Below are 25167 nucleotides of genomic sequence, written 5' to 3'. Positions count from 1 at the left end.
GCGGTCGGTGAGCGACCTGGGCTGGCGGTGGTTTCCGGTTCCGCGGGGCTGGCGGGCGGGCTGGCGGCCCGGAGTGGCGGCGGTTGTGGCGCCTGACAGACAATGAGGGCGGCGAGGCGGCGTTAAGCGGCGGCGGCGAGAGACGCGGGGCCCGGGGGCGGGGCGGGGCGCCAGCCATGGACAATCAGGTGAGGAGCGGCCGCCCCTCCTCCTCCCCCCTCCGCCCGCCCGGCCGGCCCCAGCCTCCCCGCCCGCTTTGTGCGCGCCCGTTGCTCCCAGGCCTCGAAGTGGGGCGGGGCGCCCCTCTCCCACCCGCACCCCCAGCCCCCCTCCTGGGGAGAGCGGCCTGGCTTCCGAGCCCCCTGGGACGCGCCTCGGAAACCCGGTGCGAACCAGAGCTCCCTGGGATGGCCCTGGGGACTCCAGTTCGACCCAGAACCCTTAGGAAGCTCCTGGGAACCCCAGTCCGACCCAGAACCTCTTAGGACGCCGCTGGGGACCTCCAGCTCCGCCCAGAGTCACTGCGGACAGCTCTGGGGACTTGAGCCCAGCCCAGCGACCCCTCACACTCCCTCTCCTTCTATGACCAGGCCCTGTCTTCCCTTCTCTCTGGACCCCAAGTCGCCTCAAACTCCATAAACCGCCAACCTGCTACCTGTTCTCCCTTCAGCCTTAGCCCAGGTTTGAGTCCTTCTGGTGCCCTCCCCCCTCCAACGCAGGCCAGCCCAGGCCACCTTTCCCCCAGTCCCCTGCCTGGGCCGGAACCATCCTGCCCTACGGAGCATCTTTCTCCTCGCTTCCCAGCCGGAACCTGCGCTCCCTCATCTCCCTGGGACCCGAGCTGCCATCCTTTGCTTCAAGGACTCGGGCCTGCCTAGAGCGTCTCTTCCCTTTGAACTTGGGCTTGTGTGACCCACTGTTGACCCAGGGCCCCCTCTATTTACAGGCCCCTTGTCATTTTCCTTTGGACCTCCGAGCCTGAGGGCTGTCTGTTTTACCTTTAGACCCTCTTCTCTTAGACCAGAAGCAGGGACTGTTTTTTCTCTGATCTGGTTTCATCTTTAGCCACTACCCTCTCCCCTTCATTTTCCATTCCTTCCCCAGCATCTTAGAGCCTCAGTATGGGCTCAAGGTGGATCCCCCACCTCCTTTCTCCTGTTGGCACCTCCCACTTCGATCTGGAAGCCATGCCATTGCCAGTCCTGTTCTTGTGGACCCAAGGCCTTTCTGGCTCCCGACACCCAGCCCTGTGTTGTCTTCCACCTTCAGCACCCAAGCCCCTTCCCCTTTTCCTCAAACTCAGTACCACTGCTGTCTCCAACCCAGGGCCACTTCTTCATCCTCCCCTTCTGTTCTGGCTTCCAGGGGCACCGGGCCAGGGAGGCAGGCATTGTGGGGGTGGCAGCCAAACTCTGCTGGGAGCGAGGGCAGGTTGGGGCGTCACTGGCTGCTGGCGCCACAGAGGCAGCTCTGCCTGGTAAGGCACTGTGGGACTCTGGTTTCTGGGGTGGGGGTCAAGGGACTGTTCTGCCCGTCCCCCACCAGTGGCACAGGATCACTGAGGCAGGTGGCTCGGGCTTCTGGCTTCCCTTCCATCTTTGGTGTGGCGGTCTCTGTTTTGAGAGGTGAGCAAAGGTGCACAGCACGCAGTTGGTGGATTTTCACAAACCCTCAAAGAATCAGCTTGCTGTCTCTGCTCCCTCTTGAGTTAACCCAATGAGATGTCCCTTCAGCGTCCGCCATCCATGAAGCCCACCCCTGGGAAAGTCTCTTGGTCCCACAGAGGTGCTGAGTATGCCCCCTGTCCCCGCCCCTCAGCCTCCAGAGTGCCCAGGCCGTTTCTCTGTGATGTGCTGAGCCCTGGGTGTGTGGGCGGCTGTCACTGAGATAAGTAGGATGGTGGGAAGAAGGGGCATTTTTGGTCTGTGACAGAGAGATAAAGGCCCCACTTAGGTGACATTGGCTGTGGAGAGCTGGCTCTGTCTGCACTGCCCAGTATGTAGCTACCAGTACCTGTGGCTGTTACAAACTTCAGCCAGGTAACATGAAAAATTCAGTTCCTCGGTCCTACCAGCCACCTTCTGAGTAGTCAGTAACCGACCGCCAGCCGGCCCCCTTGTGGGGCTGACATTTCCATCAGAACAGAAAGTTCTACAGTCTAGGTCCTTGTGTGTGCGAGGGTCCAGAGGGAAGAGCGCACTTGGGAGACACCGGGGGCTCTGTCTCTTGCTTATAGAGTGAGGCACCCGGGGAGATGAGAGAGAGAATGGTGTCCTTGACCGGGTAGGTGGGTTGCTGCGAGTATCCAGAGTGGCTCTTGGTGCACAGAGAAGGCTTTGACTCCGCAGAACCTTCCTCCCCGCCCAGAGAGGCCCCAGACCTATAAATGGCTCATTATAGTAGCGAATGGCGTGGTTTCCCCCTGGGTGCACTCTGGCTTCCAGAGGCTTTGATGCTCTTTTTACCTGTCGGGTTCCCCTTCCCCTAGGACTCAGGCCCAGCTGGGAAGCAGGATTTCCCGTTCTGTTCTGGGCTCCCACCTTCTCCCCATTGGCATCTTTGCTTCCTCATGGCCTGAGAAGAGTCTGGTTGTCTTGGCCCCAACCCTACCCACAAGCCGGCCGCTCTCCCTGCCCTGCTGTGCTGGTGCTGTCTGTGGCACTTGTGTTTTCTTTGGCAGGCAGGTGCTCGCGATCTCTGCTCACTTAGGGGTTGTGTCTGGGAGGAGTGTGGTTTATCTGCAGGCCCAGATGGAGAAGGATCTGGGTGAGGACTTGGATGAAGACTGAGTGGATGCTGAAAAGAGGAGAAGGGACCTGGCCACGGGTCACTAGGACCAGACTCACCGTGGAAGCTGGGAAGTGGTATCAGCAGCCGGGTGGTCCCGTGCCTTAAAAGGACTGGGAGTGTCCCTTTGGACGACCTGGCCTCTGACAGGCTGATGAGAGGGTGGGATCGCTGCCTGCTTGTTCTCCACGTGGCCTGCTGTGTAACTCAGAGCCACTGCCTTGTGACTGGGCTCTTCCTGGAGGGCAGGCTTGTGTCTGATGATGGTGGCCATGAGTAGCCCCCAAGCCACCCATTTTGCATGAGGAAATTCAGGCCCAGGAATGTCCCCAGATGGGTCAGAGCCCAGTTGGATTTTTTTCTCTGGTACCTCTACTCTTCTCCCCAGACCTTTGCTGAAAAGTTAGCAATTACCCAGTGTGTTAAACCAGGGTGACTGATTTACCCCCAACTCCCGACTTTTAAAGTCCTGTGAAAGTCAGCCTGCCACACTTTTGTCCTGAAGTTTTCATGTTGGGTTGTTGAGACAAGAGACCCACATCCTCTTTCCTTTTAATGTCCCTTGTAATCTCTAATGCTAGGTTTTGCGTTCCACTCTAACTAAAAGTAACCACGAATCAATCTCTTTGCAACCAGCTCCTCCTGACCAAGTGACAGACGCCCCAAAGGGATTTGTGCACATTAAAAATTCTCCCCTAAGACTGCTCCCTTTCTTCCCCAGCGAAGTTGAAAGACCCTGGCCATGGTGTACTCACAATGGTACCTTGTGTATGAATAGCCTGTCCCAGGGACCTGACAGTGAAGGGTGATGGGTAATGTGCATATCCACAAGATCTGCACACCTATCTTCAGTGTTTCCAGAGAGAAATTTATTGCAAGCCTCCTCCTCCTTTTGTCATTAACCTTGTGCCCTGCATCAGCAGGACGAGGGTGGATGGAGCCAGGAAAGGGTGGAGGTGCTGGCCATCGGCCCCCTTGTACTGTGGTTAGAGGTCTGGGGCCTGGTGCAGCTGCCAGTGAGCAGTGCTGGCCCTCTGGCTTTTTCCCCGCCTTCTGGGCAGGCAGTGCTCTTCTGTAGAGAATCATCACCAAGGAGCACCTGTCCTTTGGTTCCCCTTCTTACCTAGTTCAGTGGCTGTCCCTGAGAGCCCCTGTCTGGGCCCAGGGGGAGAAAGTCCCGCAGAACATTCTTTATATAGTCTTACTTTGCCTTGGCTCCGAGGGATCGCCTGAATCCTGTTACTTTCTCCCACCATTGCGTGTGTGGAGCCTCACTCTGTGCAGTCGGACTTCACAGCCAGTTGAGGCTGAAAGAGACAAGACTGAGCACTTCTGCTCCTGAGAGGGGTGGGATTGGCACATCACAGGGAATGAGACACAGTAGCCAAACTCCGGGTGTAATTATACCACTTGGTAAAGTGCGACTCCCCAGAGGAGAGGCCATTTGTGGGACTCTTACAGGTAAACTAATTGCTAATGACCTGACATCTGTGGCCTAGGCTTACAGTAGGTCTCAGGGGAAGCAAGATGGCACCGATGAAGAAGAGCTTGGAATCGAGTAGAGCTGTCTGCCCTGTGCCAGGCAGAGACCAGTTCAGTCCCTACCTGGAGAGAGCTGCTCTCTGCTCGAGGGAACAGTCTGGGAAGCCCCCTGCGGTATCTGTTTGCGTGGCTGCCAGATTTAGGATTCTGGCCCTGTGTTCTATGTGCCCTCTGCCAGCTGGCCTGGACTGAGGACACTGGCCCACTTGAGGCTCCTGCCCAAGCTTAAGTATCCCCAGATGACACTTGGAGCCCTTGGGCCCCCATCTGTTGTTGACTTGTGGATGATTTTCTGGAAGAAAGGTGGTTATCACTTTCTGCAGTCACTTTCTGCTTTCCTTCGTTCTGGACTTTTATTGGGGAGCAGGTGGCAAGGTGATCCTCAACTATGCAGAGAAGTGGCAGTCATCCAGCCCTTGGTGTTGCATGCAGCTAGCCAGGCATTCTGGAGTTCCTGCAACGTGACCTCCGGGCAGCAGTAGGAGCCTCCTGGGCTGGTTGGGGCAATGGCTCTTGACAGGTGAGATGCATTTATTCCAGGGGTCTCTAGCTGAGTCTCTGCACCATTTAGCCTCAAAGCCAAGCATTCTGCTGGAGAAGTGGCTGATTGGTTTGGTGGCTGGGGAGAGAGTAGAGGAAGGAGGGATATAACCTCGGACTGTGGGATTGGCCTTGCTGTGCTAGTAAGCTATCCTGACTTGACAAGTCAGAGAGGTTGGCAGGGGCTCGGCATCCCCCTGGGCTCCAATTAGCATAGCTTAAACGTCTTCCTGAGTCACTGGTTCCTTTTTAAGGCAGTGGCACTGAGTCTGTGTTACCCCTCCAGTGCATTTCCAGCATGCACAGGGTCAGGCCAGGATCTTCTGCTCTGTTGGCCTAATCTACAGCTCAGTGTACCTTACGTGGGGCTGTTGAGGCTGTACTCGGCGCCAGCCCCTGGGGCATAAATGTCACCAGGCCGTGCTTTGGGCATGGCCTCCTGGCTGCAAAGATTACCCATTGCCGCCTGGAACCTTCCTGTTTACTTTGGCCTCTGCAGCACAGTTTTGGCACCTATATTCTCCCCTCTGCATTGGAGCCTTGGTCTCCATTCTTTCACAATCTTGGCTCTACCGCTTGCCTGACCGGAGTAGCAATTCTCCGTTGTCCAAAATGCCGGGCAGGCAGCTGAGGGCTGAGCAGCCAGATTGGCAAGTAACTAACTCCAAGGAGGCAATCTTGTTCTCCAGGAGTAAAGTCCAGAGAAACAAAAGTTGAAGTTTTCTGATTTTTGGGTTTTTCTTTCTGAAATTCCTTGTATCCATCATCCACCTGCAATCTGTTATCACTGTGTGGTTCAGGCTGGCCTCAAATTCACAGCAGTCCTCCTGCCTCAGCTTCCTGAGTGCTAGGATGACAGATGTGCATCACCACGTCAGAGTGAAGTTTTCACTTGTGACTCTCCCAGCTGCTCAGGAGTTGGGTCCCCTTTCTCAGGATGGAAAAGGCAGAGGCTGACAGGTGTAAGCATATAGGACAGCTGCAGCCCCAGTCTGCTGGGACTGGAAATAGTGTTTCGGGATTGTTTTTGTTGGGCATCCTCCATGGGCAGCGGTCTTCAGATGGGTCCTTGTGGTTGATTTGAGTGTTCCTTAGTTATCAGCTCTGGCTTTTGGTGCATCTTTCCGCCTGAGTGTTCCCTCAGGCCTGGCTTGTGGGAGTTCAGCAACCTCTCTTTTCCTCTCTCCTCGCCATTCCTCCTGTAGCTGCCAGCCCTGGCCTGGGTCTCAGAGTTCCTGAATCTCCTGTGCCCTCGGATCTGGCTGGTTCTCCCCTGATACTGGTGTTCTCCCCGATGTACTCAGTTAATTCTCTTTCTATGCTCTCCCTCTGCGTGCCTCCTACCAAGCCGCTCGTCTTGCTGCTTTTTTGGTGGTGCTGGGGATGGAACTCAGGAAGTTCTCGTGAGCTACATCCCCAGCCCTTTTGATTTTTAGTTTTGAGTCAGAGTCTTGCTAAGTTGCCCAAGCTGGTCTGGAACTTAAATCCTGTTGCTTCAGCCTCCTGAGTAGCTGAGATGACAGGTGTGTGCCACCGCCCCGTCTTGTTTGCTTCTTTTCCCTTCCTGCCTTTAGCTTGGACTGTATATAGATTGCTGAGAACTGCTGCTCAGATGTTACTCCTTGTATCCATTGTGTACTTAGGCTATCATTCTTGTGTGCAATCTGGATGCCCATCCCGGTCCCAGCCTCTCCTTTCAGTGTCACTAGTGAGTCACTGCTCTTTCCTGGGAGCCCCAAAGGGATCATCATTCTGGGCCAGGGGAGCTACTTCCATCCCACCACTCTTTTTAAAATTAATTTTTTAAATCAATAGAGATTGCATATGCCTATGATGCACCTTTTTTTTGTTTATTTTTAATTGGAAAAATTCCCCTGTGACTTAGACCTGGCTAGCTGAGCACCTGGAGCCCAAGCCTCCTGCCAGCTGTCACACCCTGGAGCCTCCCTGTTCTCATCTGCCGCTGGCCCTTCCCTTTGGGAAAGCCATCCCCAGAGTGCCTGACCTGAGCGTGCTCTGGTTAAGTTGGTCCCGTGTTGTTGACACACTGCGTACCATGCTTCCAAGACAGCACCAGGATGAGCACCATGTGGTCACCTCCAGGGGTAGGGATGAAGCAGGGAAGGGCCCAGGTCCTGGGGCAGGATGAGGGGTACAGGGGGTTGGCTGTGAACTTCAGTGGTGACCAGTGTCCTGTATGGCAGCCAGAATGGGTCCCTGGGGAGTGAGTGGCCAACCCTGCAGCTGGGCTCGAGGCATGGTAGAACTTTGCTGAGTGGAGAAATGAGTCTTGAGCCCCCCAGGCCGCGGAGCAGGCGTGGGCATCTGAGCTGGGACACAGGGTGGGGGGTTTCCTGTTTCCTTAGTTCTGGGACCGGAGACACCGCCAGCTTAGTAGCTGCCTCTGTGTGCACGTGCGAGTGTGTGCAGGGTGGGGAGCCCTCAGTGGGAACCGTACAGTGGACTGTGAACCACCAGATATGTCCCGACTTTGAAGGGGTGAACTGTGATGGACTGGGAGATGGAGGTGTGGGGAGCCTGCGCTTTGGCCCCAGGGGTGGCACCTGCAGGAGTGGGGTGCCTCCTACCAGCCTGGTGGCAGAGGTCTAGACCAAGGCAGGCTCGGGTGAAGGAGGCCGAAAGGCGCAGATGGAGCTCTGTGGGCAGGCCAGGACAGGAGGGTGGCCCCGTGGGGAGGGTGCCCAGCTCGGGGGAGTTGCCCTGGCAATGTGGCACTGGCCCCTGGCTGCCACCCCCGCTTATCTGGCACTTAGAAACACGTGTGCACTTGGCTGTGCTTCCTTCTGTAACACTTGTGTATTTGCTACTAGGTATTGGGGCTGTGTCTATTAAAAGTCAGGAGGGGCCAGGGATTTAGCTTAGTGGTTCCGGTGCCTGCCTCACAAGCACAAGGTCCCAAGTTCCATCCCCAGTACCAAAAATAAATAAATAAATAAAAGTCAGGAGGTTTTTACAAACCAGAGTGGATGTTTACAATAGGTTCCCCATCGGTGGCTTGGCTGCCGGAGGTGTGACGAGTGCTTTGAAGGCTGCGGCTTTATGCTCAGCGGAGGGGAACTGGCCTCAGCCACCTCCTACCTCAGGGCACATTCTCAGGCTCATGGATGGCGGAGGGCTGAGGTGGCTCCCTAAGGAGGCTGCAGGGCCACCTGGACCTGTCGCCGGGGGCCGTGCTGGCTGTTGCTTTCCCATTGGCAGCACTCTTTGTGCTGTGGGGACCGAGAGCCACCATTGCCGATGACCTAGGGGTGAGAAATCGTCCACTCTATGTCCTGAGTGTGTGGAGTGGAGGTGGGCGCCTTGCGATGCCTTGGCGCTGTGGCAGGGAGGCAGGGTCCAGGGGTAGCCCTTGGCCTCTGCACCCCTAGGCCTGAGTCTGAGGCCTGCTCCTCCAGGGTGAGCAGCTGCTCTTAGAGCCTCAGTGTCCCTCTGCAGTGTTGCGGGTCAGGAGTGTGGCCATCCTTGGTGACATCTCCATGGGGAGCAGGTGGATGCCCACATTCGGCAAGCTGGTTTCCTGTGGAGAAAGTGCTGAAAGGATGAGGATGTGGTGCTTTCTCTCGGGGGCCAGGGGTGGCTTCCCTGCCGAGGTGACATTCGGGGCTCTGGGTGAGTGGGGTGCCCAGAAGAGGAGCATCTGCGGAGCGGCCGACTGTGTGTGGGACAGAGGATGTGGAGGTGCAGGTGGGGACACTGCTGCCTGGGAATCTTCTGTGGTCCCCTCGCTCCCTTGGAAGAGGTGCTTCCATCCCATGGCCTCCCTGACTGCGCTCCCAGCCCTGCCTGAGACTCCAGCTGACCATCCCACCTCTCTCCCCCTGCAGTGCACCGTGCAGGTCAAGTTAGAGCTGGGACACCGCGCCCAGCTGCGCAAGAAGCCCACCACGGAGGGCTTCACCCACGACTGGATGGTGTTTGTCCGAGGCCCTGAGCAGTGCGAGATCCAGCACTTTGTGGAGAAGGTGATCTTCCGGCTGCACGACAGCTTCCCCAAGCCCAAGCGTGGTGAGTGGCCCTGCTTCGGTCCCTCTTCCTCAGGCCGGCAGCACTCGGTGCCCAGCCGTTCTCTGATGTGGCCGTGTCCGGCCCCTCCCCAGCTGTCAAGTCTGCCATGGGGACTGTCTGTGTGTCACCACGTAAAGCCACTCCGAGAGGCACCAGTCGCTAGTGGATGGGGGTGACTGACCGGAGCCGGCTGTGCATAATCTAGAAACCACTCATGGACCCTACTAGGGTGCTGTTCTGAGACTTCGTAGTATTTCAGGCAGGAAGCGTCGGAGGGAGGCCTGTCACTGCTGTCTGTTGCCTTTTGTGGCTCCTTTCCCTGCATCACTGTCTGCTGCTGCCTGATGAGCAGCAGAGCCCTGTTTGTACCCCAAACGTCTCCAACGTGGTGCAGTAGCCCTGGGCTTCCTGGAGGACATAGGGGTGGGGCTCACCCAGTCTGTGATCAGGGATGACTTCTTGGGGAGGGGGTCCCAGGGGAAGATGGGTTCGGTGGTGACTTGGAGACAAGGTTGGTGGTCTCTCCTGAGCTCTTTGGGGACTGAGGACTATCTGATTTGAACACCATTGAGTCCCCGGTGTGAAGCCCCGGCCTGGCATCTAACAAGGCCCAGTACTGGTTTTTCTTTGCAGTGCTGGGGTTGGAACCCAGGGCCTGATACATGCCAGGCAAGTGCTCACCAGTGAGCTGTACCCCCATTCCTCCCAATAAACCACCTTGCCTTCCTCCCCCCACCCTTCCTTCCTGCCTGCTTTCTTCCCTCTTCCCATCCCCGCCTCCCTCCTTCCCATCCTCCCTTTCTCCCTTCTCCCCCTCCCACCCAGGACCTCTACATACCCGACGAGTGTTCTACTTCTGAGCTGCATCAGCAGCCCTTTTAGATAACATCTCCCTAAGTCACCCTAGTTTGCCTGGAACTTGCCAGCCCCCAAGGAATTGGGATGATAGGAGTGTGTCACCACCCCAGCAGAACTGTCCGGATGAATGTGCCTTAGCAGAAGAAAAACCTTTATGCACCCAAGGGCTTTTGGTGGGGACCTGTTACCGGCTGCTGATGCCCCACCTGGTGTGCTTGGGTCCAGCAGCTGCGGAAGTAGCTTCTAAGCAAGAGCTTCCGCTCAAGCAGGGCTGCCAGGCGTCACAAATGTAGGAGCTTGTGCTCCTGTAGGGGCACCTTCCTGAGGCTGCTCGTGGCAGCAGTTTTCCGCTCAGGTGTGGGCTCTTGCTTTCCCTCCTCATCTGTCCTCCCTGAGCCTTCACCTTCATCCTTCCTCATCTCTTAGGGGTGGCAGCCCGGCCATCATCTAGCCCCCCTGCCCGGCTCTTCTCTGCCCTTCTGCCTGTCGGCATGGTGTGGGGACAGGCCCTGGTGACAGTTTCCCCTCACCTTGAAGCCATCCGTCTTTGTCTCCACCCTGGCAACAACTGAGCAGCTCCTCGAAGTCATACTAATAGCAGCCTGCTTTCATCTGGCTTTGGCTCCATGCCTGCGCTCCTGGTGACATCCCTGTGCCCTAGGGCCTCAGGATCCCTGTGACTCGGACGTGGAACAGAGGTGACAGAGGCCCAGTCACCTGCTCGAGGGCTGGAGGAACCTGTAGGTTCTGAGGTCTGAACCCTTGAAAGATTGGTGGTGCCTGAGGCCCATTGTCATGAGGAGCCAGGGCTCTTTGTCTGGACTGGGCCGCAGGGTGAGCTTCCCGTTCTTCCCATCCAGGTACTAACTGGCCTGACCCTGCTTATTAGCTCATGAGATGGAGCGTTCACACCACAGAGTAACAGCAGGGTAAGCACTCTGTTCATCACACATGGCGAAGGACTGTGTGGTTCATTCCCATCCATCAGAGAACCACCCAGCTCATCACTTGTTATAGAATAACTCCTCAGCTCCTCAGAGATATCGGAGACTAAGTACCCAGTTTGCGCTTTGTTGTCAGTGAGAAATGCAGCAGCTCTTAGGGAGGGAGGGCCTGCTGAGAGGATTCAGCCTCTGGAAGGATACTTTACATACTTGAAAAGCATCTTTCCAAACATGCATACATTGTAGCATGAACGGGGGGGACCCTGCAAGTGAGAGAGTAGGTTGGCAGTTCTATGCCCCAGGGGCAGATTGGAATGTGTCTTTAACACCAGCTGATTGAAATCCTATTTCTTGATTTATTTTTCAGTTGTAAATAATGCTTATTGATTTACCACGTGAAAGGTTGAGAATTATTCCAAACCTACCCCCTTTTGCCCAGTGACTCCCCAGTTCTTTTTCTTTTCACAGTGGGGATGGAGGGAGTGCTGAGGTACATCCAGGGCCCTTTTATTTTTTATTTTGAGACAGGGTCTCAATGAAATGCCCAGGCTAGGCTCAAACTTGTAATCCTCCTGCCTCAGCCTCCCAGAATGCTGGGACAGGTGTGCACCGCCGCTCCTAATTAAGCTGTTTGTAGTTAAACAATTTTAATTTGGGGTTTTTTGTGTCTGTTTTATCCTGCTGCTGGGGATGGAATCCAGTAGGCATGTGCCCTGTCCCTAGGCTGCGCGACCAGTTCCATCTGGGGACTGCGTGATGAGGCGAACCTGTTCACCTTCAGGGTCCTCCACAGAAGAGCCCTGTGTCCCCCTTTTCCGGGGCGTCCTCTGGCTTCCAGGTCTAAATTACTGCTGCTTTGCCCAGTACATCTACCCGGGCTCATGCTGCTTTGGTTTTTCATTTTTCTTGTTAGCACATCCTAAGACATCTGTTGTGTCTCTCACCCTTTGCCCCAGGTGAAGGGTTTTTTTTGATTTGTTTGCTGTAGTGTCTGTCCCTGGTGCCCATCCGGACACAGTAGTTGCTCAGTGAATGTCACGACCTGAACCATCAGGCTCTTCCGTGCTGCCTTCCTACTCCCCTCTGGGGAAGATGAGGCCTGAGATAAGACCCTGTCTTTCTGGGCCTTCTGGACCCTCCTGTAAAGAGCTGCCATGGTGAAGATGGTAGTGCTAAAACCAAGACCTTTGGCTCTGGCCGGCTGGCTGGGTGTTGGGCTTCTTCCCTCCACTCTGTGTCTCCTGCATCCTGAATTCTAGGCTGTGATAGAGACTGCCCAAGGTCATATCAAGGTCAGATGAGTTTTTGATCATTTATGTTTAAAATTTTGCTTCATTTTAGTTTGTGTCATGACATTTTGAGTAACTATTTGCTTCTCTTTTTTGTTCTGTGTCTTTATCCTGTCTTCTTTTTTTGCATCTTCTTGGTCATTTATTCTGTGGGACAGGGTTTTTTCTTTCACTGCTGAATATTCCATCCCATCCCATCCTTCTGCCTTCCCCCTCTCATCAGACTAGGTCCTCCAGACTGTATCCTAGGCTCTTTCTTCACTGTGCTCCCAGTGTGTGGAGGTATTTATTCCCCTTTGCTTTGGTTTATTTTCTCCTGTAATAGAGCAGTTTCTCAGGTGCCATCCCCAGAGGTTAATTGCTGGGGAAATTTCCTGAGAGCTGCGTGGGCAGCCGGGCCCTCTGAGCCCCAGTGGCTGGCATCTGCCGCCACCCCTGCCCATGCAAGTGAGTGCAAGTTGGGTCAGTCACATTCTGGGTGGGAGAAGCGCAGTGTTGCTTCATTACCCCCAAGAAGTCTGGGGCTCCTGGGTCCTTATTCTACTGTAGGCTCCTGCATTTAGGATGTTGCAAATGACATTGTGGCTGGTATTTTTGTTGTTCTTTGTGTTTTGTGACATTTCACCTCAGTTTCCGTCTATGCATTTCCTCAGTTTGCTCTTTCTGGGGTGCTTTACATGACTTTTCTGTGCTTAAATATTATCATCTATAAAACAAGAATCGTGTGTGTTCATAAGGGTGTTGTGAGGATTAACTGAGCTGATAGGAGACCCACACTCTAGCTGCTGAGAAATGGTAGCTTTGTCAGCTAAATCATTGAATTGGAGTCATTTCTTCATGTCTCACTGGGGTTTTTTTGGTTTTTTGAGACAGGGTCTTGCCGAGTAGTACAGGCCAGCCTGAAATTTGCAGTGTTGTTCTGGCTGACTTTTCAACTCAAAATCCTCCCGCCTCAGCCTCCCAAGTTCTGGGATGACAGACACCATTCCTGGCCTCATATCTCACCTTTTGGGGTGGGGGAGGTTTACTGGATATTGAACCCAGAGCCTTGGCACCGAGCTACATCCCCAACCGTCTTAATTTTTTATTTTGAGACCAGGTGTTGCTAAGTTGCCCAAGTTGGGCTTGAATTTGTAATCCTGCCTCAGCCTCCCACAGTGCTGGAATTGTAGAAGTGCACCACCTCACCCGGCTCTCACTGTACTATCGGGAGATTTTATTTTCTACTCATCCCATTGAATTAAAAAACTATGTATTCTTATACTAAGAATCCATTCCTGTTCTTTAGTCTTTCCCTTGTTGGCTGTACCTCTTTGGTTCTTAGCACATTGACTGGGTGATGGTTATCATTTACTTATATGTTTTATTTTTTAATGTTTTAGTGCTGGGGATGGAATCCAGGACCCTGGTTTATGCTAAGCAAGTGCTAACCCATGACAATCTAGTCCTTTCATCTTTCCTTTATTTTTATGTATTTATTTATTTTTGCAATAGTAGGGAAAACCCAAGGCCTTTGTACTGAGCCACATCCCCAGCCCTTTTTAAAAATTTTATTTTGAGACAAAGTCTTATAAGTTGCATTGTTTGGTTGGAACTTAAAATCCTCCTGCCTCAGCCTCCCAGAGTACTAGGATTATAAATATGCACTGGTCTTGCCTGGCTTTTTTCTTTTTTCAGTTCTCTTGCGGTCTCCAAGTCTTTCCTGTGTCCTTGGGCTCTGACCTCCAGGTGACGTTCTTCTTGAGTACTCTGTTTGTGGCAAGGTGGTTTCTGTTCACCCACAGGACTTCCAGATTTCCTGCTGAGGAGGAATTTCCTCTCTTGTTTCTACCCTGAAGCTTTTGCTCCCAGGGACAGCTGCTCTCTGAGGACAGGGAAGCCTCTGGATTTCCCTGAGGGACGCTTGCAGCTGCCCTGCCCTGGAGTGGTGAGCGAAGGGTGGGGTCCCCAGGGCTGATGGTCCAAGTACAGGCTTTCAGTTTCATTTTTCTAACAAAATAACTACTTTCCTGAGATCTAATCACACACCACAAACTACCCTGTTGCTCTGTGCACTGAGTGATGGACCATACTCAGCATTTGTGCAGACATCACTGCCAATTTTATGTCACCACCATCTCGGACATTTCTGTGCCCTGAGAGAGAAGCCCCAGGGCCATGATTCACTGTCACTACTGCCTCTGCCTCCCTTCCCACCTCCAGCTTCTCATCCTCTCTCTGCCCCTCTTGGGGCCGTAATGCCACTGCCCAGGCCTCCTACAGTTCTGGCACCAGAAGGGCCTCCTGTCCCCTCCCTGACCACCACCTGCGTCTCTTGCCTCCTCTCTTCACAGCTGGCTTGATTTCACATCATATTGACTTGGCTGTGACTCCCGTGAGCCAGCAGGTGACACAGCAACCTGGCCTTCCCTGATTCTCTGGAAGGCCACCTCTGGAGGGCTGGCTGCATGCATGCCCTCTGGGAAGAGGCAGGGGAACTCAGAAAGGTCACTTCCCTGAGGGGCTGTTTAATCTGTTGGGCACTGAGAGAGAATATGTGACAGAGATTTGGAAAGATGACTGCCCTGAGCATAAGCAAGTGACATGGGTATCAGAGGCCAAGGAAACCCGGCCTGGACCTGCTGGGAGCCCTTCATGGCTGGGTGGGGAGGACACGGACACGGGTTTGAGATCTGCGGGCTCATCCCTCCTCCTTCCTGGAGCTACCTCTGCTCTTTCCCAGGTACAGATCCAGTAACCTGGATCTGGGTGCCCACAGAGTGCACGGCCTGCTCTGCACGTGGAGTCCCAAGAGCAGACTGCAGATGTCCAGGGCTGGGGTTGGGCAGCTCTTCTGCAGCTGAGAGACCCCAGTTCCTAGCTGCCTACCCTCACAGAATGTGGGGCCTGGAGGAGGGGCCAGAATGTGGCCTTGGGTGCCTGGCAGAGGTGTGGCATGTACCCCTCACCAGCTGCACTTGACAGATACTTAGTGAATGCTTCCAAAAGGAAGTGTATGTCCTTGAGGCAGGTTCTGTCCCTGGTCCAGGCCCTGGGGCTGTGACACTGAGGGAGACAGAGCCCACATGTGGGGATGGACAAGGACAGATGGAGGGAGCACTGCAGAACCCTGGGGCCAGGCAAGGAGGTAGGGCTGGGTGCCTAGCAAGGTTGCTGGAGGAAGTGACCTGCAGCCCAGGCTGGGCCCTGTGACCTGAGGCTGGCCTATGGGAGAGGCGGCTGGAAGAGGCTGAGCACCTTGCAGGCCTGGGGGTGGTGAGAAGTGCACTGTGGGCAGTGGGAGCCAGCAGGGCAAGTTAGACTTGAGCTTCACATGGTCCCCCGTTCTGGCTTCCTGGCCTGCGGCTGCCCGGGAAGGAACCTGGGCCACTGCCTCATTGCCCCAAGGCTTGTGATTTGATAGCACTTGGTGACAGGTGAGCCTTAGAAGAGGAAGCAGGTCCCTGGGTGGAGGGTGGCTGTGGCATGCAGGGGATTGATTGCAGATTTGTGGGTGCACCTGGAGTCTCTTTGGGGTGGGCTGCATCTGAGGTCCCTCTGCAGCATCTCTGGAGCCTGTCGGCGGAGCAGGAAGGAGCCAGGCTGGAGTGGAGATTTGGGACAAGTCTGTCAGGATCACTATCCCCAGCTGCAGATTCTGCCTGTTGTCCCAGCATTGTCCTACAGACAGGGCTGCTTCCCCACCCTTGGTTTGAGGGTGACAACCCCCCAGGAGTACGCTACAAGGGGATGGAGGTGCCCATGGGGCTCTAGCAGGCAGCTGGGGGAAGGTGGAGAGGGGCACCAGGAACCTTGGGGACACTCATCCTCTTGTGCCAGAGTCCCCCGCACAGCTGTCAGGCAAGCCAGCCTTGGCTTTGAGGGCCCCTGGTCACCCACATCTGCTCCACTGGCCCAGCTTATTTCTCTAGATGGAGAAGATACACGAGGCCCTTAGTGGAGTCTTTTCTCTTTAGGAAAGTCATGGTTTTAATGTTAAGAAGTCATGTTTTATTGTGTTCCATTAATTGCTTTCCAGCAAGTGCTGTAAGAATTACCTTGCTAGTACAGATGTACATGTATAAAGGTTTTTAACAGTTGACATTGTATTAAGTGAAGTATGCCAGACATAGATGAAATCCTATATGAACTCATCTGTGTGTAGAACCTGCAGTTGTCCAGCTCAGAGAGACAGCAGGATGGTGCTGCCAGGGGCTGGGGAGGTGACATCAGAGGACACGGCTGCCACTTGTGCAGGATGGCCGAGGTCTGTGCAGCGTACATGTACAGCCAGCAAGACTGGATGTGGGTGTCAGATGGCTAAGAGGGTGACCATACTGTACATGTCCTTAAGGGACAAATGGACTGGAGGAAGCTTTCGGGCTGACGAGTGTGTCTCTCCCTCAGTGGTGTCGTTGGTTACGCAGGTGTGTGGCTGTGCTCACATGTGTCAGATGTGCACTTTAAACACATGGCTTTCTCCATGTTGGTCAAACTTGAGGGGTTGGGCGACTCCCACCCCTGCCATCAGCAGTTGGCAGGATTTTTTCCTTTATCTCAGTGTAGTGGTTGCATTGCCTCCAGAGATGAAGGGCCAGAAGACTGGGGATCGAATTCTGGTCCTTGCACTTGCACAGCAGGCGGCGAAACCACTGAGGTAAATCCCCGGCCCGGGATTTGATCTTTATAATTCTTTTCTTTTGTTTGTTTGTTTTGTTTGTTACTGGGGATCGAACTAGGGACCTTGCGCAACGAGACAGGCGGTGGAACCATTGAGCTAAATCCCCGGCCCTCTCTCGTTTTTTAAAGCAGAGAAATGGTATCTTCGTGGTATTCACTGGATGGCGGTAGACTTGGAGCATGCAGCTTATTTTGGATGAGATTGTGGACATTGATTATTTTATGTGTACTTTGCGATGCTCATTTCAGTTTTGTTTTTTCTCTCCTAGTACTGGAAGTTGAACCCAGAGCCTTTGCACTGAGCTGTAGCCCTACCACTTTATAATTTTTTATTTTGAGACAAGGTTTCCCTGAGTTGTCTTAGATAGGCTCCAAATTCCCCTACCTCAGCCTCTTTAGAGTGCTGAGATCACAGGCACGTTCCACCACCCTGGCTTCGGACTACTCTTGTTAGTCCTGAAGTGGAGCCCAGAAGGACAGTCCTGTGAGACCTGCTCCATGTGTGTCCAGCACAGAGTAGGGCACAGAGCTCAGCCAGAGCCAGCCATGCAGGGAGGTGGGTGCCGTGGAGGTTCTGTCCTGCCTAGCAACTGGCTGAGTCAGTGGACTCAGTGGCCTGGCCTGGCCTGGCCTTCACTTCCTCATATAATGCAGGAGCAAGTCCCCAGATGACAGTCTCACCCCTCCTGCTGTCCCCCTGCTGACTGCTCCTTTACTCACCTTTCTCCTGCCCAGCCTGCCTCTCTGACTTCCTGGACTTCCTTCCTTCAGCATGGAACCACTGGGCAGCCAGGGAGGAGGTGGTGTGGGCATTGCTGGCTGGGCCTGGGAAGGGACAGGAAGCTGACCAATGGTTTTCCCTTTCTTTTTAGTGTGCAAGGAGCCCCCCTACAAAGTGGAGGAGTCGGGTTATGCTGGCTTCATCATGCCCATTGAGGTGTACTTCAAAAACAAGGTAGGAGCCATGCCAGTCGCTGTATACCTTTATACCTGACCAGGCCTGCGGGAGCTATGGGCGTGGTGCTCAGATGTGCTGCCTTCCCTGGAGCCACATGCATCTCAGCAGTGCCTCCAGCCGAACTCCATGTCAGAACCCTCAGTCATTCTGAGGCATTGGTGGCACAGAGGCCTCAAGCCTGGGACCAGCACCCCTGGGCTAGAGCCAGCCCAGCTGCAGGGGACTCTGAGGGTCGGGGTGTCCTGGCTCTTGGCCCTGTGGGGCAGGTCTTGTGATAGGTGTGTGTCACCGTTCAGTGACAGTAGAACCCTGTCTTGGCGGCTGAGGGATTGCATCCATCCCTCTCCTAAGTCCCTGCCTGCCTCAGTGTTCTGCGGGGTGGCAGGACCTCATCGCTTTGACCAGTTAAACTCTCCTCCGGGGTGACTTAGAGGAAGAGCCTTTGAGTCTGGGAAGCAGTCTGGGGTCCCACCAGCCTGTGGGGCTTTTATGTCTCCCATGCCTGTGATCCCTGGTACGCAGACCTTCCTCTCCTTGCCTGGGCCCAGCATGTGGGCCAGACAGTACTGCTGGGTGGGTACTGGTTCCTAGAGCTTTCCCTGGGACCCTGGGACCCTACTGGGCTTGGAAGGTGACCCCAGCAAGGCTGGGGAGTCTTGGCTAAATCCTCTCGCCAGGGAGGGTGCTGTTTGCACCTCAGCTGGGACAACCCCTGCTCCCGCCCTGCAGTATCCATGCAGCCTGTGGCTGAGCCAGAGCTCTCGCTGCAGGTGGGGATGGACACCGTGTCCACACGGTTCTGGGAGGGTGGATGGTGCTTGGTTGCTGCCTAGCTTCTTGGTGATAAGCTGAATGTGACCTCATATTTGTGCCCAGTGTGGCCACCACCCCCTTTGCTCCCCAACCACCTGCCTTGCTCATCCCCTGCCACTGCCCAGCCCAGTGCCCCAGCAAAGTCTACTGCTTTCTGAATCACTGTGGCCCCACTGTGTCTCACTGCGGTGTTCGCACTGGCTGCAGGCCTCAGATCCATTCTGTACCCTACCTGTGAGGCCAGGCTTGGGCCCCACTTCCCTGAGCCCCTCGATGCTGTTGAGGCCTCGGAGGCCCAGTGGGTCTGTGTTCTGGCCCATCCCTTTCTTAGTTATTTTCTGTGTGGGAGCCACGTCCCAGTGTCCCTGGTGGGTGAGCTGACGTCTGTGTTCATGGACATCTCCATGAGTCTCCATGGGGGCAGACTGGTGCCCTGTCTGGGTGGTCATGGGGCCTCTGAGGCATCTGGAGGCTGCCCTGAGAGGGGACAAGAGCCCTGAGTGGCTCCTGCTCAGCTCAGCTGTTGCCTCGCCCACAGCCGCACCTGCGCAGTGCTCCCCTCAGCCTACCACCCAGACTTTGAGGTCTCTGGGGCTTTGTCCTGCCCCTGCTGGGGGAGGGACTGGACTAGGTGGCCCTTCGGCTGTGAACTGTCCTTGCCGGGCTCAGCATCCTCCCTTGTGTGGGGCTTCCATGTTGATGTGGGACTCCGTATTCCTTCAGAGGTCCCCAGGCTGCCTCAAGCTCGGTACCCACCCCCACCTTTGTCCTCTGGGGGCCACATGCACGACTCACTGCTTCTCTACCTCCAGCAACCCCAGCTGTGTGGCTTTGGGTCAGGACGCTTTGCATAAGCCAAGTCTGTCGAGGTATAATTTGCACTGAGTAAAACCCTCCTTTGTCAGTTGGAGCAGGGATTTGAGTCTCAGCAGGTTTTCACTGGAACCCTCATGGAGAATGGCCAGTTTTCCTCTTCCCAGCCCAGATCCTGGCTCAGTCCCTGCAGAGGCTATGGGCCAGGCTGTTTGCTTCCTCTCCTCTACAGGGTGCCCAGGAGACCTCGCCTCCTGGTGGCGGTGGTTTCAGGAGCCCTGGTGTGTGCCCCCCATGGAGCTGGCGCACAGGCCTTGGTCACAGCTGTGGCTGTAGGTGTCCAGTGTGCCAGGTGTCCTAGATTGCCCACATTTGAGGACGAAGGAGCTCTTGGGGACATATCACCTGGTCAAGGCCACATATCGGCGGGGTGGGGATTTGAACCAGCTGTGTGTAGACACCAGAGCTTAACCCTTGAGACAGATGTGACCCAGGACGACTGCTAGTGATTTTCACTTCTAGCTGACAGGGTCACCATTGTCCTGTGCACTGCACTCTGCAAATGCTGTCTAACCACAGGGCCCTGCTTTAGAAGTTTAGTGAATCAAAAATGAGCGTTGGTTAATTTGGGAAGCAGCTTACCCAGGCTTGGAGGAGTGTTTGAGACAGGCCACAGGGAGCGGGTGTGCAGGATTTTCCTGCTCTGTGCAGCAGAGCTCACACTGGGTTCTCAGCCACTCTTACTCCCAAGCTGCAGGGCAGGGCAAAAGCATTGCTGTAACCCTTCCCTCACTTCCTCAATACTCCAGTCGCTTTGATGGAGTGCTCATCAGATATCTTGCCCTGGGGTTTCTGGATGTGGTAGATTCTTGTGCTGTGGCACAGCTGTATTAGAATCTTTCAGGGGAAGTAAAGGACAGGTAATAGGAAATAGGTAGATAGATCCTTTGCAAATGAGAAGGGGCCAGGAGATAGCAGCAGGGAGGGGAAGGGGATGAAAAAGAATTAAGATCTCCATGTACCAACTCCCCATGGGGAGTGTAATCGTTGTGTACTGCAAATGTATACTTAAAAAAAAAAAGGACCGGTGTCCTGAGGTGTGTGTGGGAATGACGTCTGCGGTCATTCACTCATTTTCTCCAGGCATCCCTGTGAAAGTTCCCACAGCAAAATGTACCACACGTGCCCACAGCGGGGAGCCACCTAGATGGAGGGCACACATTGTCTCACTAGGCACGGCTTCTACCATTAAGCATTTTAGACTTTGTTGTGAAAATTCAACACAGTGCAAGTAAGATGTTTATGAACATTAAATATAACCTAAATAAGAATGAAAAACATAATATAGTTAATGCATATCTGATGATCTATAAAAAAAAACAGAAAAGTTGAATGTCAAAGTTGGAGATGAAGGAGGAGGATCCCAAGGCTGTCCTGTGGTCGGTCACCCTGAGGGGTCAGCAGGGCCGCCAGGGGCACAGGCAGCCAGTGGACAAATGGGGTCAGTTGCCAGGACAGGTTACCTCCCCAGGGGGGGTTCTCTGTCCACGAGGTGAGGTTCCTGGCTGGGTGCACTTGGGAGGTCCAGAGTGTGGGGTGCGTGCAGCCCCTGAGCACATTGTTCTGTGCCTGCCTGCTGCTGTCATCGGCTTTGCTGTGGTAGTTTTGCAGTGGTAGCAATTGAATCCAGGGGTACTCTAACCCCAAGTTCCCCTGAGCTGCCTCTCAGCCCTTTTTATTTTATTTTCAGACCAAGTCTTGCTAAGTTGTGCAGGCTGGCCTGGAGCTTGCAGTTCTCCTGCCTCAGCCTCTTGAGTAGCTGGATGGAGGCGTGTGCTGGTGCCACTGTCTATAGTCTAGGTCTTTCCCCATGATCGGGACAAGGAGGTGCAGGGAGAAAGGCCCAGGGAGACGGGGGTCTCAGTGGCAACAGGATGTCATCTGGCTTCTGTGGGGCCAGAGGTGAGCCTGATGTGGGGGGATGCCATGTCAGACCCCTCTGTCGTTCTAAGCCTGAGGTTCTTTGAGATCAAGCGCTTGCCTGAGGATGTGGCTGTCTGAAGGGGGGAGGATGCATGTCCTAGGTGGTGTTGGGTACCAGCATTCATGGAGGCTGCGTTGGGTTTGGTCGGTTGGCAGGATGCTTTCCATAGATCAGTAAAGGGAGAATTGGGGGGGCCTCCTCTGCTTACAAATTAATACCTGTGCACTGCAAGGAAGTGTTTTCAATTGAGGAGAGGCCCACACACACATGGTATAACCATCTCAGGGTGCTCCGTTCGTGGTGCTGAGTGCATGACAGTGTTTGTGACTGCCGCCTCTCCAGCCTGAGCTCTTTACTACCTGGGAGGAGACCCTGCCTCTCTGCTTGCCCCGCCCCCCTCTCACCTGATTTCTGCTCCATGGGTCTGCCCAGGTCAGCATTTCTGACACATGGATCACACAATGTGGGAACTTCAGCGTCTGGCGACTTCTTTCACTTAGCCTCATCTTCTTGAGGTTCCCTCAGGCTGTAGCAGGTGCCGGTGCAGGTTGAGGGCCAGAAGTTTTTTACATTTTGGAGCTCTTTTGGATTTGGGAATCTTTGCACAGGTGTTACTCCAAAATTCAGAGTAAACCAAGCACTGGGAAAGAGTTGGGTTTCAAATTTAAGATTGGAGCTGCTCACCCTGGACTTCGCTCCTTCGCCTGAGTTCTCTGCCCCACGTGTGTCCAGTCAGCTGTTATTAAAGGGCAGACACTGAATTAGCCAATCCTGACCTCCCAGGGGAAATGCAGGCCTGGGCTCTGGCCAGCTCTGGTCACAGCTCTTCACCCACCGATGAATATGTAAGTGTTTCTGTTCATGGACCCCTGATTTAGGACACACTGATGCTTCATGGACATTGACCCCTTGGCCAGTGGCACTGTGAGTCCCGCCTACATGAAGCTCACCTCCTCCCATGCAGTGTTTCCTCAGGCACATCACAGCCCTGGCCTTCAGAGGGTTAGGTGCCTTTAACAATACGCTCTCAGGCCATCTTAGGGTTTTTGTTTTTGTTTTTGTTTTGTGGTACTGGAGATTGAACTCGGGGCCTTCGAACTGAGTTGCATTTTCAGCCCATTTTTTTATCTTGAGATGGGGTCTCACAGAGTTGCTAAGTTGCCCAGGCTGGGCTGGAACTTGCAATCCTCCTGTCTCAGCTTCCTGGTGCTGGGATCACAGGTGTGCACCACCATACATGGGATTAGAGACCATTTCAAACAGCCAGGTCACTGAAAACAAAACCAGCACAGAGAAGTGAAAGCAGTGGCACTAAATACACTGTGGAAAGCACAGTGGGTCACAGCGTGGGAGCCATAGCAGGGGACAGTGCTGCTGGGCTAAGCACCAGTCCAGGAGTGTGTTCACTGGGCACCTCTGAGTTTTTGCTGTTCTGTGCATGTTCACAGATAACTACAGAAGCGCCGAGTATTTGGGTTTACAACTAAACTTCAGCAGTGGGCAATTATAAATGTAGAATCCACATAACAGTGAGACTCCTCTGTACTGTGATTTGTTTGTCCCCCCACCGTGCTAATGAACATTGGGGCTGCTTGTCCTTGAGTGCTGCTCTGGACCATCTGTGGATGCAGTTTGAGTAGCAGCTTTCAGTTTTTTGGGGTGTGGACACCCAAAAGTGCAGCTGCTACACGTTCGCTTCCTGCGGACTCACCACGCTGTTTGACGTCTTTACTAGCGGCATACAGGAGTCCTGTTTGTCCGTGTCCTTGGCAAGGCTTGTTTTCCATGTCAAGGTGTGGCCATCCCAGTGGGTGTGAAGAGGCATCTCACTGAGGCTTTGTTTGCGTTTCCTCAATGCCCATGGTGCTCCTCGGCTGTCTGGCTGTCTTCTTTAGAGAGGGGTCTCCTTACGGCCCTCACGCAGTTTCACATCCGGCTGTCTCTGTGGTGGCATTCCAGAAGTGCTTTACATATTCTAGATGTTAATCCTTTACCAGATGTGTGATTGGCAGATATTTTCCTCCCTCTATGGGTTGTTTCCATTCTTTTTATTTTATTTTTTTGCGGTACTGGGGATTGAACTCAGGACCTTGCGTTTGTGAGGCAGGCATGCTGCCACTGAGCTAAGTCCCCATCCTGGATTGTTTCCATTCTTGATAATACTCTTTTCTTTATTTGGTACCAGGGATCGAACTCAGAACCATGTGCTTGCAAGGCAGGTGCCAGAATCACTGAACTAAACCCCCGGGCCTTCATAATACTCTTTCATGCATAAAAGATTTAATTTTTTATGAAGTTCAGTTATGTGGGTTTTTTCTTATGTTGTTTGCACTTTGGGTGGCAAGTCTGTGACTTCATTGTCAAGTCTGAGGTCACAGATTCCTCCTTATGTTCATTCATACTTGTGCAGTTTTTTGTTTGGTGCTGGGCTTAACTGGAGCCTTGCACATGCTAATAAGCACACACTACGCAAGCTACATACACTCCAAGGCCTTGATACAGTGTTTGTTTTTATACCGGGGACCAAACTCAGGACCTTGTGCTTGCAAGGCATGTGCAGTGCCACTGAGCTACATCCCCAGCCCCAGTTTCAGTTTTTATATTTTAGCTAGTCATCGTTCTTCTTCTCTTCTTCCTACCTCCTCCTCTTCTCCTTCTTCACTACTGGGGATTGAACCCAGGGAGCCTGTGCACTGAGCTACATCCCCACCCACCTTTTTATTTTGAAACAAGGTCTCACTAAGTTGCCATGGCTGGATTTGAACTTGTGATCCACCTGCCTCGGCCTCCCAGAGTGGAGTGCTGGGATGGCAGGCATGCAGCACCACACCGGGCTTCCTGAATTTGCTTTGTGAGCTTTTCATTGCTGGTGATGTATGTAGAAACACAACTGATCTTTGTGTGTTGGCCTTAGAACCTACAACATTACTGAATTTATTAGCTCTTACAGTTTCTTTGTGGCTTTTTTTAGGGTTCTCTGTGTATAGGATCATGTCACCTGCAACTAGAGCTATCTGTGCTTCTTCTTTTCCTACTTGGATGCCTTCTTCTGTTTCCTGGCCCTGCTGGGACCTCCAGCACAGTGCTGAGTAGCTCTGGTGACAGTGGCACCCTTGGGTTCTTCCGGGGCCTGGTCTTCTCTCCTTCCCCTTCATGGAATATGATGTCAGCTGTGCCTCATCAGATTAAGGAAATCCCCTTCTAAAAGGAAAAAACCACCTTTTTCTACCCACATTTCTGACACCAGATATGTGGGTTTTCTCTGGTTCTTTGCCAACAGCTTTCGTAGGAAACATACAAAGCTTACTTTGAAGATTCCAGGGGTCTTAGATGCTCTTGTGAGAGGAGCCTCGGACCGAAACCAGATATTCCAACAAAAGATGCTCTTGTCCTGCCCGTCACTGGAGAAGTCACGAGCAGTTTAGAATCTCTGCCAGGACCAGGGGCACAGGATACTGTGGTATTGGATTGAATTTAGGGCCTTTGTACTGAGCTCCATCCTCATACCTTTTCTATTTTTTATTTTGAAACAGGGCCTTGCTGAGTCTCGAAGTTGCCCCTCTGGCCTTGAACTTATCCTCCTCCTGTTTCAGCCCGTCATGTGGCTGGGATTATAGGCATGTCCAACTTTTGGGGGTTTTTTTCCCTGGAGACAGAGTTTCCTTATGTAATTCAGGCTGACCTCAAACTTACTATGTAGCTCAGGGTCTTGAACTCTTGGTGGTCCTCCTGCTTCAGCCTCCTGACTGCTGGGATTATAGGCATGTGCCACAGCACCTACCCCCAATTCTTGCATGTTGTTTTTTTCTTTTGTTGTTTTTTTGAGACAGGGTCTTGCTATGCAGTCCAGGCTGGCCTTGAACTTACTATATAGCCCACGCTGGCCTTGACCTCACAGTGATCCTCCTGCCTCAGACTCCTGAGTGCTGGGATTACAGGCATGCACCACCATTC

At 53.7% G+C, this 25167-nt stretch overlaps 1 protein-coding gene across 2 annotated transcripts in view; it reads left to right on the top strand.

The window, feature by feature from the left end:
- The window catches only part of Mllt1 (MLLT1 super elongation complex subunit), a 55065-nt gene continuing 29898 nt past the window's right edge, over positions 1 to 25167 (top strand). The window contains exons 1-3 of one of the 2 annotated variants that reach the window (XM_004865657.4): positions 1 to 188; positions 8715 to 8895; positions 17518 to 17600. In XM_004865657.4, the coding sequence (XP_004865714.1) occupies positions 177 to 188; positions 8715 to 8895; positions 17518 to 17600 (276 nt within the window). In that variant the 5' untranslated portion in view covers positions 1 to 176. The remainder of the gene's footprint in view (positions 189 to 8714; positions 8896 to 17517; positions 17601 to 25167) is intronic. The other variant, XM_004865656.4, reaches the window with a different exon arrangement.

This window comes from Heterocephalus glaber, unplaced genomic scaffold, assembly GCF_053883595.1.
Source record: "Heterocephalus glaber isolate CG9 unplaced genomic scaffold, H.glaber_assembly_v1.0 deba00001760, whole genome shotgun sequence".
Classification (NCBI taxonomy): Eukaryota; Metazoa; Chordata; class Mammalia; order Rodentia; family Bathyergidae; genus Heterocephalus; species Heterocephalus glaber.
Note: the sequence above shows the minus strand (reverse complement) of the source record. Positions and strands in the feature narration are given on the sequence as shown.